We start from the raw sequence: 19,884 nt of genomic DNA, 5'->3' as shown, positions 1-19,884 counted from the left end.
TGGGGTGCTTTATTGACCACTTTAATCACAATTTGATTTAATGGTTGTAAAGTTCCTTTGTGATTTGCTTTTTCTTTTGAAATATCCCTTTTTAAGGTGTTGCTTTTTACTTTGTCCCTGATTTTGTTAATTTAGTTTATTTGTTTTTAACAAAAGAGTTACATCTTCTTAACCTTCCTAACCCTGCCTCTATGTCTTGTTGCTCCCCGGCCATCTACAGCAGAGGTGGAGGCAGCCTGCTGACTGCTATGCTCTGTCTGTGATGATCTTGGTGGGCGTGCTCTGGAGGGCTGAGACCTGGAGGACCCCAGCCTGCTTTCAGGGTCCCGCTGTGTGCCAGTGGCACCCTCCTCGGCCTGTGGAGCTAGAGCTGCTGAGGTCACAGGAAGAGGGGATTTGGATTGCCCGGACCCTTCCGAACTCACCTGGATGAATGGGCCCAGGGGGTACACCTGCTGATCCTCCTCCTTATGGGTGCCCAAGGGCTGACTCCTTGAGGAGAAGGGGTAGCTGGAGTGAGATCGAGCTGCCTGGCACTCCTCTCGCGTACACAATGTTGGAGGCCAAATATGGTGCCAGTGATGGAGTTGAGCCCATGCAGTAGTGCAAGAGCGACATCCTGGACCATGGTCTCCATGGCAGCCGCCACCCTCCAATATTAACCTCGGTGCATTGGCATGCCGGCACTATCACCTCCACCACCTCAGCCTGAAGGCAGACAGACTCCTCCATCTAGCTTCAGTCTGAGAAGTGCAGCGGACATCCCTTTCTGATGTTCCCGAGCTAGCCTTTGCAACTCCAGCAACTGAGGCATGAATGAGTCCAGAGGCTGGTCATCTGACTCACAGTCAGCAAATTTCTGGACTCCAGTAGTCCTCCAAGTGCCGGACACCTGGGGGGTCCCTGTCGTCGCCCGCTGCAAATCAGACAGTGCGATGTGCTCACCAGATTGTGATCCCAAGGCTACCGGAAAGCTAGGTCCCACCGTGTTGTGTGTCTTTGCGCAGGAAGAGGGTGTGGGTGAGCACTGTGACGGGACTTCAAGGAGGGTGCCTACAGATTCCTCTTCAGAGGTTTCTTCAGGGTTTGATTGGAGACTCTGGGTCATGCACTCTGTCGGCTGTTTCCCAGATGTGACTGCAGAAGCAAGATAATTAGTGCATTGCAGGGCCTGAGTTCGCTCACAGCATGGTTGTCTGATGGATTTTGCACAGTTGGATCCTCACGTGGTAGAGCACCACCAACCTCACCTTTAGCACAGGAATGGTTCAGATCTTTGCCAACCAATTCGATTTCTCTGTTCTCAAAGTCCATGAGGACCTTGATTTCAGGCATTCCTCCACCAGTTTGCGACCTCTCCCTCTTGTTGTGTACCAGTTTGTCCTGCATAAATAGAGGAGAGAGTGTAAGCAGGAAACCCGCCAGGCCAGATGATAAGTATGCCTGGCATGTGTGGATGGTGAATTGTCCAATGGACGGGATGAGGACAATGAAGGTGCGTGTGATAGATTGAATGGTGATGTCCCTTGAACTGGCAGTGACATCCACATCCTGTGGATGTGTGATGGGTTTGTGAGTGTTTGAATTGAGAGTGATGAGAAGAGTGACTTACCCTGGCGGAACAGAGGAGATCATTCATTCTCTTGCAGCAAAGGGTGCCTGTCCTCTTTTGAAGGGCATTGGCACTGACCACCGCCTCCCAAGCCAGATTAATGATCTTGCTGCCCATCTTACAGCCTGAGCTGGGGTAGAGGACATTACGGCGAACCCCCACTGAGTCCAAAAGGCGCTCACGGGACACGTCATTGAACCTGGGGGCAGCAGTCTTATTGCCTTTCGGGGCCATGGCTTGTTTGCAGCAGTCGTGGGCTGGAAGCACTGAGATATGTGTGCACAGCTGGACTTTAAATATGGTGCCCGGCATGCTGAAGCGGCAAAGTGATGGCATGGTGGGCGAGTGAGACTCCGCCTGGCATGGAAACAGCGTGTTTCCCGGGAATGCATAATTAATGCAGCGGGTTTGGGACGATACGGCGTGAAAAGCCGCCACTGCGGCTGGTGGGTGAAACGTCATTTTACCTGCCTGCTGCTGTACTTAGTGCAAATCTGGGACGATTCCGCCCAATGTATTCTATACCATAACAGCTCACTGTGTAATTTTTTTCCTCATATTGCCTCTGGTCTCTTTGCCAATTACCTTAAATCTGTGTCCTCTGGTTACTAAGTCTTCTGCCACTGGAAACTGTTTCTTCTTATCTGATAAAAAATGTTTAAGATTTTGAACACCTATATCCCTTAACCTGGTCCACTTTAAGGACAACAACCCCAGTTTCTCAAGTCTCTCCACATAACTGAACCCTCTCATCGCTGATACTTTCTAGTAAATCTCTCTTGCATCCCGTCCAAGGCTTTGACATGTTCCAAATGTTTGGTGCCTGACATTGCAGACAATATTCAAGCTGGGGACTAACCAGGGTTTTATAAAGTTTAGCATAACTTCTTTGCTTATGTACTCTTATACCTTTATTTATAAAACCATCGAACCCTTATGCATTTTAATAGTCTTCTCAACTTGTGCTGCCACCTTCAATGACTTGTGTATGTACACCTTCTGTAGCTGCAATCCCCGCCGTTCATTTGTACCATTTAGGTTATATTGCCTTTCCTAATTTCTTTCTACCAAAGTTAATCATTTCATACTTCTCTGTGTTAAATTTCATCTGTCACATGTCTCCTCTTTCCACCAATCTATGTCACAGAATCTCAGTGCAGAAGAGGCCCTTCGGCCCATCGAGTCTGCACCGACATGTGAGAAACACCTGACCTACCCACCTAATCCCATTTACCAGCACTTGCCCATAGCCTTGAATGTTATGACATGCCAAGTGCTCATCCAGGTACTTTTTAAAGGATGTGAGGCAACTCGCCTCCACCACCCTCCCAGGCAGTGCATTCCAGACTGTCACCATCCTCTGGGTAAAAGAGTTTTTCCTCACATCCCCCCTAAACGTCCTGCCCCTCACCTTGAACTAGTGTCCCCTCGTGACTGACCCTTCAATTAAGGGGAACAGCTGCTCCCTATCCAACCTGTCCATGCCCCTCATAATCTTGTACACCTTGATCAGGTTGCCCCTCAGTCTTCTCTGCTCCAAAGAAAACAACCCAAGTCTATCCAGCCTCTCTTCATAACTTAAATGTTTCATCCCAGGCAACATCCTGGTGAATCTCCTCTTACCCTCTTCAGTGCAATCACATCCTTCCTATAATGTGGCGACCAGAACTGCACACAGTACTCCAGCTGTGGCCTCACCAAGGTTCTATACAACTCCAACATGACCTCCTTACTTTTGTAATCTATGCCTCGATTGATAAAGGCAAGTGTCCCATATGCCTTTTTCACCACCCCACTAACATGCCCCTCTGCCTTCAGAGATCTATGGACACACACGCCAAGGTCCTTTTGTTCCTCAGAACTTCCTAGTGTCATGCTGTTCATTGAATACTTCCTTGTCAAATTACTCCTTCCAAAGTGTATCACCTCACACTTTTCAGGGTTAAATTCCATCTGCCACTTATCTGCCCATTTGACCATCCCGTCTATATCTTCCTGTAGCCCAAGACACTCAACCTCACTGTTAACCACCTGGGCAATCTTTGTGTCATCCGCAAACTTACTAATCCTACCCCCACATAGTCATCTATGTCGTTTATATAAATGGCGATTAATAGGGGACCCAGCACAGATCCCTGTGGTATGCCACTGGACACTGGCTTCCAGTCACTAAAGCAGCCTTCTGTCACCACCCTCTGTCTCCTACAACTAAGCCAACTTTGAATCTACCTTATCAAATTACCCTGTATCCCATGTGCATTTGCCTTCTTTATAAGTCTCCCATGTGGGACCTTGGCAAAAGCTTTGCTGAAATCCATATAAACTACATCAACTGCACTACCCTCATCTACACACCTGGTCGCCTCCTCAAAAAATTCAAATTTGTTAGGCATGACCTCCCTCTGACAAAGCCATGCTGACTATCCCTGATGAAACCTTGCCTCTCCAAGTGGAGATAGATTCTCTCCTTCAGTATTTTCTCCAATAGTTTCCCTACCACTGACGTGAGACCCACTGGCCTGTAGTTCCCTGGCTTCTCTCTACAACCCTTCTTAAATAGCAGAACCACATTAGCTGTTCTCCAGTCCTCTGGCACCTCCCCTGTGGCCAGAGAGCAATTAAAAATTTGGGTCAGAGTCCCTGCAATCTCCTCCCTTGCCTCCCTCAGCAGTCTGGGACATGAATCATCCAGGCCTGGATATTTGTCCACTGTAAAGCCTGCCAACACCTCCAATACCTTGTCACTCTCTATATCAATTTGCTCAAGAACCTCGCAGTCTCTCTCCCCTAGTTCCATACCTTCATCCTCATTCTCTTGGGTGAAGACGGATGTGAAGTATTCGTTCAACACTCTACCGATGTCCTCTGGCTCCACCCATAGATTGCCTCCTTGGTCCCTAATGGGCCCTACTCTTTCCCTGGTTATCCTCTTCCCATTGATACACTTATAGAATATCTTGGGATTTTTCCTACTTTTACCAGCCAGAGCTTTCTCATATTCCCTCTTTGCTCTCCGAATTGCTTTCTTAAGCTCCACCCTGCACTTTCTGTGCTCCACAAATGTCTCCACTGATTTGCTCCCCTTGTACCTGCTAAAAGCCTCTCTTTTCCTTTTCATTGTATCCTGAATATCTCTGGTCATCCATGGTTCTCTGGGCTAGTTACTCCTTCCTATCACCCTAGAGGGAACATGTTGAGCCTGTACCCTCCCCATTTCCTTTTTGAACGCCCCTCACTGCTCCTCTGTAGATTTCCCCACACGTAGCTGTTCACAGTCTACCTTGGCCAGATCCTGCCTTATTTTATTAAAATCTGCTCTCTCCCAATCCAAAACATTTTTTTGCAACTTGTCTATTTCTTTGTCCATAACAAGCTTAAATTGTACCATGTTGTGGTCACTATCACTAAAATGCTCCCCCACCACCACTTCAGCAACCTGTCTGGTTTCATTCCCCAGAATTAGGTCCAGCACTGCGCCGTCCCTTGTTGGACCCTCTACATATTGACCGAAAAAGTTCTCCTGTACACATTTCAAGAAATCCATTCCATCCAAGCCTTTAACACTATGCCTATCCCAATTAATTTTGGGGACGTTGAAATCACCTAATATAATTACCCTATTGTTATTGTTTTTACACACCCCCGCAAATTGTGCACATATTTGCTCCTCAATTTCCCGCTGACTAGCTGGGGTCTATAATAAACACCTAACAATATGGCTGCTCCTTTTTTATTCCTAAACTCTACTCACAAAGCTTCATTCGATGCCCCCTCCAAGATATCATCTCTCCTTACTGCAGTAACTGACTCCTTAACTAATAATGCAATGCCTCCTCCTCTTTTACCCTGTCTCGCCTGAAGATTCTATATCCCAGAATGTTGAGCTGCCAATCCTGCCCTTCCCTCAACCACATCTCTGTGATGGCTATTATATCGCAATTCCACGTGTCAATCCTCATCCTTAACTCATCCGCTTTACCTGTAATACTCCTGGCATTAAAGTAGAGGCCATCCAGCCTTGCCTTACTCCCTTGAAACTTAATGCAGCTGTACTCCCTCTGACTTGATTGTTTTACTGTATTATGATGTGTCCCTATTCTGCTCACATTCTGTGTCTCTGCCCCCCGCCGAATTAGTTTAAACTCCTCCCAACAGCACTAGCAAACCCGCCCGCAAGGATGTTAGTCCCACTGTGGTTCAGATGTAGACTGTCCCGCTTGAACAGGTTCCACCTTCTCCAGAAATGGTCCCAGTGATCCAGGACTCTAAAACACTCCCTCCTGCACCAACTCTTAAGCCACATATTCATCTGTGCTATTCTCCTATTTCTATGCTCGCTAGCACGTGGCAGTGGGAGTAATCCAGAGATTACAACCCGAGAGGTCCTGCCTTTTATTCTACTGCCTAACTCCCTGAATTCTTGATGCAAGACCTCATCCCTCTTTCTACCTATGTCATTGGTACCAACATGTACCATGACCTCTGCCTTATCACCCTCCCCCTCAGGATGCCCTGCAGCCGTTCAGTGACATCCCGAATCCTGGCACCAGGGAGGCAACACACCATCCTGGAGCCACGTTGATGGCCACAGTAGTGCCTATCTGTTCCCCTGACCATAGAATCCCCTATTACTATTGCTCTTCCTCTCTTCCTCCCTTCGTGTACAGACAGGCTGCTTACGGTGCCAGAAGCTTGGCTCTGTCTGCACTCCCTGGAGGAACCAGCGCCCTCATCAGCCTCCAAAATGGAACACCGATTTGCGAGTGGGACACCTGGGGACTCCTGAACTACTTGCCTGTTTCTCTTGGGCTGCCTGGTGGTCACCCATTCCCTCCCTCAAGTCCCTTCATCTGCGGTGTGACCACCTCTCTAAACGTGCTATCCACAAGGCTCTCAGACTCACGCATGCTCCACAGTGTCCCCAGCCGCCGTATCAACTCTGGAACCCGAGCTTCCAGGAGCTGCAGCTGGACACAAGTCCTGCACACATGCTGGTCCCGGGCACTGGAAATGTTCGCGGCTTCCCACATGGAGACGAGGAGCACACCATGGCTTTGAGCTCTCCAGCCATGACTTAGCCCTTTAAATTAAACCTTTTAAATCAATTACTCTAGGGCCCTTCTTTCCTGATCCTCGTTACTACAGAATATACCAAACTATAAACCACAAAAAGACCTTAAACTATAAGCGATAAAAGTAGTAAATACTTACCTGACCTTACCCACTACTTACTAGTTGTTCCTCTCCCTTGTAGCCTCTACTGCTGCAGCAGGGCAAGATCAGTTTCTGAAGATTTAAGAAGTTGAACAGCAAAGAAAAAATGCAAATAGCACCTCTTCCCCTCTGCACTGAATTCCCACTGTGCACCAAATTGCCCATGTCCACACTCACTCTGGCTGTGTCTCACTCAGGATGAGGTCTCTCCCCTGCTCTTGTGCAAACACACTGATCCACACAGATGTCCTCCTGAAATCTGTTAATATTCTCAGGAAGGGGATTTTTCAGATGGCGGCGGTTCTCACCCACCACATGAAAGTTGACAGGGATCATACCCTGCTCAACTTTTTACTTTGCTTCTGAGTTTTGTGTCATCTGCAAACTTTGAAATTATGCCCTTTATACCCAAGTCCGGGTCCTTATATAAAAACGCTCGTCTAGATCATTAATATATCAAAACACTCCACAGTGCATTAATTGGCTCAGGGAGAGATTTCTGCCCCCAACTGGAGAGGGTCCCACCTTAGAGAGCTACTGGCCAATCCAATTGACCAGCTGCTCTGTAGCCCTAGCAGCACCAGGTTCAAACAGTGGCCACTGCTGGGACTACAGGCAGTCCCCCTAGAAGAGGAGCTAATGAAGGCCAGATTTCAGATAAATCTGGGGTATTAGCAGAGCCTGGTTGGCTGGTCCCAGCAAGGGGGGGCACGTTAGGGGTTGGATTTGAAAGGCCAGAGGGCATGGTTGAAGGGGCATATCACGTTGTGAGGCAGTGCCTCCAATGGGCACAGGGGACCCAAAGGGGAGTTCCCTCCTCTCTTGCCTAACACCAGCCAGTGCAGTAAAAGCTGCCAAGCTACCCATCTAGTGTAGGCCTCCCCCTGCCATAGGTAAAATAGTGGCGGGGGTTGGGTGAGTCACTTAGTGGCCATTAATTGGCCACTTAAGGGCCTCAAAAGGGCTGCCTGACATCTCCACTGCCTTCCATAAAATGGAAGACAGGTCAGGGTGGGCAGGTAAGAGGAAGGCAGGCCACTCAATGCATTTTACGAGCCCCCCACCTTCAAATCCGCTGGCGGGGGACCATAAAATTCCACCCAACTGTTTACTTTGTTTCAGAGTTTTGTGCAATCTGAAAACTTTGAAATTATGCCCTTTCCCCCACTCGTTAAGACATCAAAACAAGTTGTGGTCCCAACACCGACTTCTTGGAATACCAATCATTCACCACTATTTTCTGCATGCTTTCTGTTCTTCAGCTAATTTTGCACCAACACAGCCACTGCCCCTTTAATCCCATGAACTTCAATTTAGCTAACAAGTCTGGTACTTTATCAATAACCTTTTCAAAGTTCATATACACAACTTCAAAAAAACTACCCTCCTTTACTGTGGGATTGGAAGCATCCTTTTCTGGCCAGATGAATTGTACTCATTTAGTACCTCAGACGTCCCTCCACAAGATCTCTTGGGTCTAATCAGCTCTACCCTACCTTTACATTTACTATTTATGTGTTTATTTTTACTATTTATGTGTTTGCAAAAGACTTTAGGTTTTGTTTTGTTATCTACTGATCTATTACCATATAACAACGTATACTTCTATAGCATCTTTAATGTAATACAACACCCAGGTGCTTCACATGAGCATTATAAAGCAAAAATATGACATGTTGGGTTAGATGACCAAAAGCTTGGTCAAAGAGGTAGGTTTTAAGGATTGTCTTAAAGGAAGAAAATGTGGTAGAAAGACAGAAAGGTATATGGAGGAAATTTCACAGCTTGAGGCCTAGGCAGCCAAAGACAAGGCCACCAATGGTGCAGCAATTAAAATTGAGGATGTTCAAGTGTCCAGACTTAGATTAATGCACATATCTTGGAGGAATGTGGGCTTGGAAGAAAATGAGAAAACGTGAGGGGCAAGGCCATGGAGGAATTTGGAAACAAGGATCAGAATTTTAAATCAAGCTATTGCCTGACCAGGAGCCAATGTAGTCAGTGAGCACAGGGATGATAGGTGAACAGGACTTGATGGAGTTAAAATAGGCAGCAGAGTTTTAGATGACCTCAAGTTTACCAAGGGTAGAATGTGTGAGACCAGCAAGGAGTGTAATGGTATAGTCAAGTCTAAAAGTAACAAAGGCATGAATGAGGATTTCAACAGGAGATGAGCTGAGACATGGCCGAAGTCAGGCAATGTTACAGAGGTGGAAATAGGCGGTTTTGTTTTGTTATCTACTAATCTATTAGTGATGGCGCAAACATGTGGTCTGAAGCTCATCTTGGGTCAAATATGACAACAGGATTGCGAACAAATTGATTTAGTCTCAGACTGTTGTCAGGAAGAGGGATGGAGTTGGTAGTTAAGAAACTGAAAACAATGGCTTTAGTCTTCTCAATATTTAGTTGGAGGAAATTCCTGCTCATGTAGTGCTGGATGTCAGATAAGTAGTCTGATAATTTAGCAATTGTGCAGGAGTCAAGGGAGGTGGTGGTGAGGTAGAGCTGGGTGTCATCAGTGTACATGTGGAAAGTAATACTGTGCTTTCAGATAATGTCATCATGGGCAGCATGTAGATGACAAAAAGGAGGGAGCCAAAGATAGATCCTTGGAGGTAATGATGCAGGAGAGGAAAGAGAAGCCATTGCAACTGATGCTCTGACTAAGATGAGATGAAAAAGAATAGAACCAGGTGACAGCAGTGCCACCAGTTGGATGACGGTGGAGAGTTGTTGGAGGGGGTTGGTGTGGCACCCTACATGACTGTGACAAAGGTAAATTATCCTTCCTAATCCTTTCTGACCTGTTTACAGTCTTTGACATTTTTTTTTCATGGGATGTGGGCATTGCTGGCTGGGCCAGCATTTATTGCCCATCCCTAATTGTGGCTCACCACCCCCTTTTCAAGGGCAAATAAAATGTTATTTCCTTTTGCTTTCATGTAAATAGTTTGATCCTTTAAAGGTAAGCCTTTAGTTAGAAAAAAGGGAGATCTTGTGATATGATATGCATATACCTTTAAGGGAGCGTATTCTAAACTACTGTCAATCATGACATACCTTGACATGTCATGATGTATTAGTCCCATGACTTGAGGGGAGTTGCCAAGCAGCAAGATAGAGATCAGATGTACTATACTTAGCCTCCCAGTAACTATATCTATATATAGTCTTATCTTCAAATAAAGAACCCACATTATTGATTCACCAATTCTTATGTATGATTGGCACGTTAATGTTAAAAGAAAAACGTAACAATAACAGGAGGGTTTAGGATCAGAGTGAGCATTTAGACTGGGATGGGGGTATCCATGAGGTGGTGGGGGGAGGGGGGAAAGAGACGGCATGTTAAGGGCTAGGGTCTAGGATAATGGGGGAAGGTTCAAGGGTTACAGAGGGAAGGTGCAAGGTTATGTTGAGTGGTTCAAGCGTGATGGGAGCAAGCATGAGCGTGAAAAGTGCAGGAGCTCATACAAAACTTCTTTATATGGAATGTCGATCAAAGCAGATGGACCATCTTGGGAGGGTGGAGTTGTGGGTCCCCACAATTGGCCAATTACAGGGGCTCCCTGATCATTACTGCTCTGTGTGAGAACCGTGGACAAGCATGCTCTCATCTCTATTTTAGCCCTCTTAGCACTGTGTAATTATTGCAATGACCATGGGTCTCATTCAATCGATATTCCTGTATCCTCGCGATTGTAGTACAGGAAGCAATGGAGAGCTCTTGCAGACCAACAACAGAGGCTGCAACTCCAACAGCAGGCAACACCAGTGGAGGAGGCTCGTCTGAATGCAACGATCCAGGGAAGGCATTGTTGAAGAGGGGCACTGGCGGGTAAACGCATCCTCAGGACAAGAACAAACTACCTGCAGGTGTCTGAGAAGCAATGGCAGAGATGACTGAGGATGTCCCAGGAAATGGCAACTGAGATAAGTCAGATTATGCATCAAGACATGGAGCCACATGGATTTAGTGGGAGCCCCATGCCAGTGGTCTTCAAGGTTACAGTGGCACTCAATTTCTTCGCCACTGTCTTCCAGGGCACGAGGGACGACATATGTGGCATCTCACAGGCTGCCACACACAGGTGTATAAAGGAGATGACAGATGCCCTGTACCAGTGTGCCAATGACTTTATCCACATCCCCACCAATAATGACAGCCAGGTGGCAAGGTATGCCGCCTTTGGTGCCATCGCTCAGTTCCCTTTTATTTGCTTTAGGAAACCTCATCCTGCCCATGGGTGGGGTTTCCTAAAAAGTGCAAAGGCTGCTTGGCCTTTTCGCCTGCCCACCAACCGTAAGGTTGGACAGGCAGCGAAAAATTTCTTTTTATTATCTTGTTAATGGCCTTAATAGGCCTTTTAATTGTTGACAGGCGGGCACCCGCTGACTGAAATATCGCGTGATTGCATGTTGACGTCGGGACACTCACCCAACGTCAATGTGCGTCATTTTACGCTTGAGCGGGTTGGGCACGCACCCGCCAAGGTAAAAATTTTGCCCCAGGAGAAGGATCAGAAGGTCTGTGCTCGTTTCTCAGGGACCTGTCATAATGCACACATCTTGGGCAACACAGAGCTCCCAGAGCTTCTTGAAGCTCCAGCCCAGGTTGACAACTGGATCCTCAATGACAAGGGTTATCCGCTGCATGACACCAGTGAAGCATCCCCAGAGCTCTGCAGAAGAGCACTACAATCAAGCTCACACCTCTATCAGGACCATCATAGAGAACGCCATTGGCCGCTGCTGTGACCGGTCTGGAGGGCCTCAGCAATATACACCCCAGAGGGTATCATGAATAGTCATGGTCTGCACGGCCTGGTTATGCAACGTGAACACGTGCTGCAACAGGACGAGCGTGAGGAACATCCTCAGATGAAGATGAATTGTCTAAGCCTGGGGAGGAGGCCATGAATGTGGATGGGCTTTTAATGGGTACTAGGGCCATGGAGAGATGTGTGTGAGAATTAAAGGGACAAGCTGATACGTACAAGGTTCGCCCAACAATGAGGCATTTGTATGTCCATTGTCCCATCGTCAGAACTCCATCACCTTCCTGGGATGTTCATCTAGCCCTAACACCTTTCCTTGCAAAGTTAACTATAAACCTGCACCCGCTGTCACCTAGAATAAAATGGGGAGTGGAGCTTTGCCACACACTCATTTACGAATGCTAGTCAAAAGAACATCTTTGGAGCACTTGGACATACGTGTATCAGTCTACCTTGATCAATTATTCTGATCCAGCATCATCCTTAAAGCGCATTGAGTGCAACTACACCCATCTCAGTTATACCCCTTGAAAGTAATCTGGGCCAATCTCATTTAGACGGTATATAAGGGGGTGCCAGCTGAGCCTGCATCCTAAGCCATGTCTCACAATCTGATGAGTACCAAAGCAGAAACTCACATTAACATTCAATAAAGATTGCACGAAAATGCAAACATCTTCTTCAACAATAAATGCAATGTTTCTATCTCCTCTGAACAGTCAAAAGAGTGCCAACCGTGAGACGTACCATTAAATTTAACTCTCACAACGGATGTCCCCAAAACTTATGATTATGTACACCGGAATATAGCGAAAACAATATATTGTGCATGTATTTACAAATGAAAAATAATTGTAAAAGTTACCCGTGCCACCTCCGCGCTCAGAATGTTTTATGCTTACATTTTCTACCATTATGTCTCATTGTGACCAGAAGAATAGCAATTGAGGTGGAGGCAGTCTGTTCAGTGTGATGGCCTGTAGTCTTGGATGACCGTGATGGGCATCCTCTGGAGGCATGCAGCCTCGGGGCTCCAGCCTACAGGGGGCTCCTGCACTGGTGAAGCAGCATCCCTCTCGGCCTTGCCTATTAGAGTCAAAAATGGAAGGGATGAGGAGACGCCGCTAACCCTGCAGTGTCCTTAAATGGAGGCCCCAGGGGCAGCTGGATGTGCTCCTCCTCCATTTGGTGTGCAATGACACCTACCTTACTCTCTTTGAGGAAGGGGCTTCTGGAAGGAGGTCCAGGTGCCTCGTCCACCTCTCACCTAGCCACTGCTGCACTGAGCCCATGGCTAGAGCAATGGAATGCAGGTGTGAGGCCATATGGATCAAATGCTCGACCTGACTCTCAATGGCGGTCACCGTCCTTTCCAAGGCTGAAGCGATATGCTCAAATGCCTGAGACAAGGCAGAACTCATGGCTAGCATGGATTCCTCTATATCAAGTGCAAACCTGCACATAGTCCCTATCTGCCATATTTCTCCCCTCACCTCTGCTGCACGTCCCTTGTGGTCACGACCAGAGGCCCATTATCAGAGTGGGGCTCTATAGGGGCCTGGTCCGCAGTAGTCTGTGGACCCACCTGTAACAGACTCCCTCAGCTTCTGGGATATGTCTGTGCTGTGCTCACCAGATTGTGTTCCCAAATCTAAGCGCGAACTCTCCGCAAACTGTGTGGGAATAACTGCGCTGGCAGAGGTTACTGATGAGGGGGGTGATGATGCACTCCTCACCAGTGATTTCCATCACCTCTTTCTCTGTGGCTGTCAGGAGCCTGAGATCAGGCACACCATCTCTTGTCCATCTCCTCTCCCGGGTATTGCGGGTCTGCTTTGTCCCACATGACCGAGTGCAGAGTCAGTGACATGTCAGGTGACAACTAACCCCCTTGTCTGCATGCATTTCCATCACACATACTGGCCTCTCAGTCACACATTGCATCCAAACACACATAAAAGTCAAGCTTCCACATGCTGTGGCCTCAACTGCCATGTGGCACTAAAGCTGATCACACACTCAATCATCTAGAATTGCTGCCCACTCGCACATATACATTACTGATGACACTGAAGATGCGACACTGGTACTTACCCTGGCGAACCAGAGCAGGTTGTTGACCTGTTTCCTGCATTGGACCCAGTTCCTCTGCGACCTTTGTCTTGGTGCGAGGGCCTTCTGATGCCATAGGCTGGAAACAGCACGTCCCACATTTCTCTGACAGCCTGGAGGAGAACCTGCAGGGAGGGATTGCTGAACCCGTGCAATAGCTCTTGAGTGATGTTCTGCTCTGAGGAATTTGATGGGTGTGTCTTATGGAGAAACCTCTCAAATTGCAGCGTCCTGGCAGTGAAGCACAGTCTCCTTGTTGAACAGGAGGCTCTTTAATAGCCCGCCAGTAGCTACAGCATTGTCAGCTGACAGCAGGCTCATCAACGAGAAGTTTCCCCACCACTGAATCGCACGTGTTTCCCATTCACGGTGCTGGCACTTTAATTTTTAATTGTAATTGTGTGCGAAACTGGAAAGGCCAGGAGAGCGGGAGTAGCACACAGTGCCGGTTACGCAGTGGGAACGGCATGCCACAGTTAAAATTCCTCTCTGTGAGTGAAAGTTCTACAGGAGAATGTGGAGAAGCACAGCTGTTGGATTATTGGCAGGATTAGAAAGGGAAAATGCAAGAAATAAGAAAATGGGATTAAGGTTAGTGTGGTTAGCCCCCAAGGAGACAGACAGAAAAGGAAGAAGCAGAGGGAAGTCATGCACTAGCTAAAGAGGGGCTCACTCCTTGGGTTGCTAATAGGAAAGGTTAGCTGGGTGTTTTCGAGTGAACATGGTGCTGGAAAAGGTAGAAGTGGAAGGGTCATAGCTGGATGGTATTGGAATAGTACAGGGTGAAGAAATTACCAAAAAATAGAAATGTAGTTGAGCCAGTATGAGTGAGGAATGGACACCTTAGGGCTAAATCTTACTCTGGGCTTGGGAAAACCCAACCTACACACTTGCGCAGCTCACAAACTACACACTCAAACAAGTGTGACTTCCTATGCCATTTTTGTCTTTTTACACTGGAGTTGCGTCCGCATGCAGTTTACGAGCTGCATTGGAGTGCATGAGGATTTTAGGTGCAGGGACAAGTGGGTCAGAAGACCTGCATTGGTTCTCCAACAATATCCCAGCTCCCAACAGTGTTTAAAGACCCCCAAAACCATACTCCTCGCCTCCCAGGCACCCCCATGCCACCTCGATGCCCCCATGTATCCTCCATGCCCCCTCAGATCACACATTCCACCCCATGCCATCTCTATGCTCCAATGTTTCACCATGCCCCTTCAGATCATCCATGTATCCTCCATAGCTACTCACTCAGTATGTACTATGTACAGTCCTCAGATTCCATGCATTAGTAATGGAATTAAATTCCTTGGGGAAAGAAATTAACCTCTCACCATCTAGTAAAAGCCTTCACATCATTGAACTGAGAAAAAAATGCAGCCATTGAAAAAAATCCTTGTGATCCTTGTAGTCCTAGTAGCTTGTGTCAACAAACCAGAAATCACATCAAAGAGACATTCTGTTATTATAACTTCTTGAAGCTGTCATTCATTCTCAGATGAATGGAACACTTAGTGCTAAAACCCATTAGCACTTGAAGCTCAGCCAAGCATTCAGAATGGCCACAGCTATCCAAACAATAGTCTGGGAAGGAAAGAACAGCAAGTGTTTATTTCAATTTTAAAGTCGAGTGCCTATGGTTAAATTTTTTTTCCATGTGTAGATTTTTTTGAAATGTCAACACCAGTTTTTTTATATATCAGCCAGAACCATTTAAATCACAGTGGAAACATAGACAGCACAGGCTGACAGTGCGTTTTGTACATTTATGACTGCACTATAATGCTTTATCTATTGGAAAAGCACTGTAATGCATGCGAACAAATACACAAGGCTGGTCAATGTAAGGGTCAAGTTACCTTTAGGGACAATCCCTATGTTGAATCACTGCATTAAAAACACATCTACATTGGAATACAGCACCTAATAATGACATTTGAAGGTGTGAAATCACTTTACACTTATCTTTCAGAATATTCCAGACTCCTCAGCAGGTATTCCATTTTCTTCATGAACTCTCAAACCCCGCATGCTTTTCGGCTTCCAAAACATTGCACCACCAAACAGAAATGGTGTAAGGGAGGAAATCTGATTTTCATCCCCCATTTAAAATGGGGAACCCAGCCTCAGCAGGGGCACGTGTGCATTTTGTACACTAGGCATTTCCGATTCACAAAAAGGACAGAAGAAAATGGAATGGGGCCAGGAATGTGGAGGTTAATCAGATTTCCTCCAAAAAAAAAACTAGGTGTGGCGATTCGTGCACTGAAACGCACTTCCACATCCAGACAAAAATTCAGCCCCTTAAGATTCTCTGGATTAAATGAACTTTTGACATCGCTGAGGAAAAAGAGTCTTGGGATAAATAAGGGGGTAACTGCAAGTTAAAATGATCAAAACTATGCACTAATTAATTTTTCAATTGCCTTACAAAATTTCTTGAAACCTGAAAAGCTATTCAGTATTCAAAGGGCTGATATGAAAAATCTCAGAAATGACAGACTATCTAGGAGCACAAGTTGCAGATGTAAGCTCTGATGTCGCCAAAACTAAGCATTATATTTTTTCTTCATTAACAGAAGATGACAATGTTTAAGTCTCAACCAAATACGATACTGTCATCATTATACATTGTAAACATGAGCAGAAAATATTAAAGGATAGCTAAATTTGACTCTAATATAAGGACTCAGGAGAAAAAATATTGTGTAAAGCCTCAATACCAGTAGTCCTTTGCAGAAAGGTACTTCATCACTGCTTACAGAACAAGTAATTAAATTCCCACCTGCTGTGACTATACACAAAGAGTCCTTTGTCTAAAAAAAAATTATTTCAATTGTGAATGGTTGATTATTATCATTTAGTTATTGCATTATTGATACATTATCAGAAAGCCATTTGGATGAGTTACTTTCAGGGGAACCTATCACAAATTGACAGAATTCAACAAATATTTTGACAGTTTTGGTTCAAGGTTTACATACCCATTAAATTCTTGAATATCACATTCCTTGAGAACTGATAAAGCATGTCCTTTATGCTCTGTAACTACAAAAGAAAGACATGGTCAGGAATAGAAAATGAAGTAATCTGAAGATTTGACAACTTTTTAAAAAAATTTGGTACCTTTGAACTTGTGGTTGCCATATGTATGAACATATGGTAAGGCTATAAAAGGCAAATTATACTAGAATGTGTATTTTATAATTAAGAAAAAAGCAATGCAAACACATAATTAGATGCCAAGGCAGTTAGTACTGATTTTTACAAAATAGAATACTCTTATATAAAATCTTCTAAGTATCTATATTTACAATACATTACAGCATAGAACAATTTGATTTTGTGCATTTTTACTTTTAAGGTTAAGTTAACTTATAATTAGAGAAATAGGGAACAGAAATATTACTCAATGTAAAAACATGAAGTGCAGGAAAACACCAGTGACAACATCAAATGATAGTAGGGAGAAGGTGGCAAAGCTACACACCAGAGCCTGAATTCTCCAGAGGATCAGAATCTGTCATTCCACATTGCCATCTCTACTGTGTTTATGCCCTATGTGGCATTCTAAATGCCAATGAAAATGGGATGAGTTGGCATGCTGCAGATGGCACTAAGCATCATAACTGCATTTAGCATTTTCTAGGGCAGCTTTGCCAGAAGAGACAGCCCAGCTGGATCTACCCATCAAAGATTTCTGCTGACTGACATGACACTTGCAGATGGATTTTTTGTGTAAGAATGTGCATCATTATTTGCAAGATTACATTAATCTTTCATGCTTATCTGTTTTCCGGTACCAGTGTGCTCTGGTTATAACTTCAGCATTATATTATTTTAAAAATACGTAAAAGTTGAACATCAGATTAGTCCAAAGAATCACTGCAGAATTAAGGATACCGTGTACAATGTCTGACCTCCCTCATATTAAGTGTACTTACAAAAATATGCTTAATATAAATACAGTATACAAATACATGAACAGACCACTCCTCCTTGAAATTCTGACACATTGGATTAGTAGTAAGAAGTATTTTTCTTTTAGAATAATCAAGAAAAAAATCAATTAACCATCTCATGTTTAACAAACTCCATTTTATATTTAATTGCCAGCGAGTCCATCTGCATCACAGCAAAATACTCCAGTCATTCAATGTAACTGTAGGGGGAGTAGTGAACAGTTAAATAAATTGGATTATAGCACCAATGATTTCCAGTGCACATGTGGCCCAGTACGTAAAGCTCTCAGCAGAATATACTGACATATCTGTGGTTATGCAAGAACAGTGTCATTATGCACTATCTCAAAAAGGCAATTCATTAATCTTTTAAGGATTGCTACTTGAAACTAAATCAGTAATTGTACATCTCTTTTTATTCAAAATATATACTTTAAATTAAGAAATATGTTGTGTTGCAAGCATTTATTTAATTCAATTTTAGAATGTTCTGCATTAGAATGGTAGAAAGATCTTGACCTTATGTTATAACATTAAAACACGCAAATATCATAAAGTATACAAAGGGCTAATTGACTACTGCAAAATTTAGACTATATTTGAAAGACAGTATAATTATTCATTTTTAGTATCACTAACATTTTAAAGATAATGAAAGCACTTTTCACCTGCCTGTGAACAGACATATCAGCAGAAATGTTTTAATAACAACTGTTAACTTGCCAGCTAGGCCCACTCAACTTGATTTTCAAGCAGGCCTTAAAATAAGAATCACTGCTCCTCACCGAAACAAGCAGAAGCCATATTAAAATATTTAAATTAGGGTCTGATGCTACATATTGGCTTTCCACTGAACGGAGGCACAGTGAAGCTGACTGTTGAACAGCTGAACTCATGGTCCTTAAAGGGACTGTTATTGACCGCTCACAACAATAGTCCTAACCAGCCTTGCCAAAGATTTTGTGTGGCCAAGATTATTTGCTCTGGCCCACACAAAAAATTTCTACCAGCTGCTGGTCCCAATTGCCCCACCAAGAGTGATAACCAAAACAAAAATCATCCCCATGCCTTTTTGTTTCACATAAAAGCCTGCAGAGACAATTTCATGTTGTCTAAATCTTGCCAGTACATTGTTTTCAACTCAATTGCATGTACAATGTATAACAGACTTAGAGGTCTTCAGCAGACAAGTAATTGTGCTATAGTGGCAAAGCAAGGTATGTATAGTCCTTCTGCCTCCATCAAAGGACTTCAGGGTCTTCCTACTGCTACTCCAGTCTTCACTTGTTGGTCCTGGGGAGTGGCAGATGGGTCAGGAACTCAGTGCCTCCCCATCAATATTTGGGTGGTGGGGCTGAAGCAGCCGTCAGCAAGGACTGGAAGGAAATTTATTGGGGTGTGGATGTTGCATTTGGTCACCAATTTACCCCACTTCTTCTGCAGCTGTTCCACCTGATTTGGAGCAGTATATTGGAGGCTTCAAAGCCCTGCAGAGAAAGAGTGGTAGCCAGAACACCTCTGGCCACCTCCAGTGTGGCAGCCCAGAACGAGAGGGTGCTAGCACAGCATGAAGTTCCTGCACTGGAAGCATGCAATCAGCTGTAGGAGGGAACCCCCAGTAACATTAAATAATGGGATAACCATTCAACTTCAAGGTGAGGTGCTTTTGACTTAATTTTGCTGTTGTAGGTTTTTGGAAGCACTATGTTCTTAGAGGAATTTTGCTGATTTGTTGGACTTTCAAGGGAGTGGTGCTGCCTCTTGACAAGGAGATCAGAGGATTCTTGCAGATGAGAGCAGGCGACATCAGTAACATCTTGTATTTTGCCCTGCATTGCTGGGCACAGAGGCTCTGCACAGCAGAAGAGAAGACTTCATCATCTTCTCATTGACCAGAGAGCAACAGGAGGAGAGGGCACATGGATTTGCCCTTTAAGGATCACGGGTTCAGCTGTTCACCACTCAGTTTCACTGTGCCTCCGTTTAGTGGAAAGCCAATATATAGCGTCAGACCCTAATTTAAATATTTTAATATGGCTTCTGCTTGTTTAGGGGAGGAGCAATTGACTGCACACCACCCTGCATGCACCACATGTTAATGGTGAGATGTTCTGTAACTGTAAAAGGTTTCACTCTATCAATGTCCAGTCGGTGCGTGACCACAAACAGAAGATCTTCTTGGTCAGTGCCTCCTGTCTTC

General features: G+C 45.0%; 1 protein-coding gene across 1 annotated transcript in view; it reads right to left on the bottom strand.

Moving 5' to 3' along the window:
• Window positions 1–19,884, bottom strand: part of cerkl (CERK like autophagy regulator) — a 316,590-nt gene that overhangs the window by 89,447 nt on the left and 207,259 nt on the right. The window contains exon 4 of the mRNA XM_078551938.1: window positions 16,707–16,770. Within this exon, the coding sequence (XP_078408064.1) occupies window positions 16,707–16,770 (64 nt within the window). The remainder of the gene's footprint in view (window positions 1–16,706; window positions 16,771–19,884) is intronic.

This window comes from Cetorhinus maximus, chromosome 11 (assembly GCF_964194155.1).
Source record: "Cetorhinus maximus chromosome 11, sCetMax3.hap1.1, whole genome shotgun sequence".
NCBI lineage: Eukaryota > Metazoa > Chordata > Chondrichthyes > Lamniformes > Cetorhinidae > Cetorhinus > Cetorhinus maximus.
The sequence above is the reverse complement of the archived record's forward strand: the minus strand, read 5'-3'. Positions and strand labels throughout refer to the sequence as shown.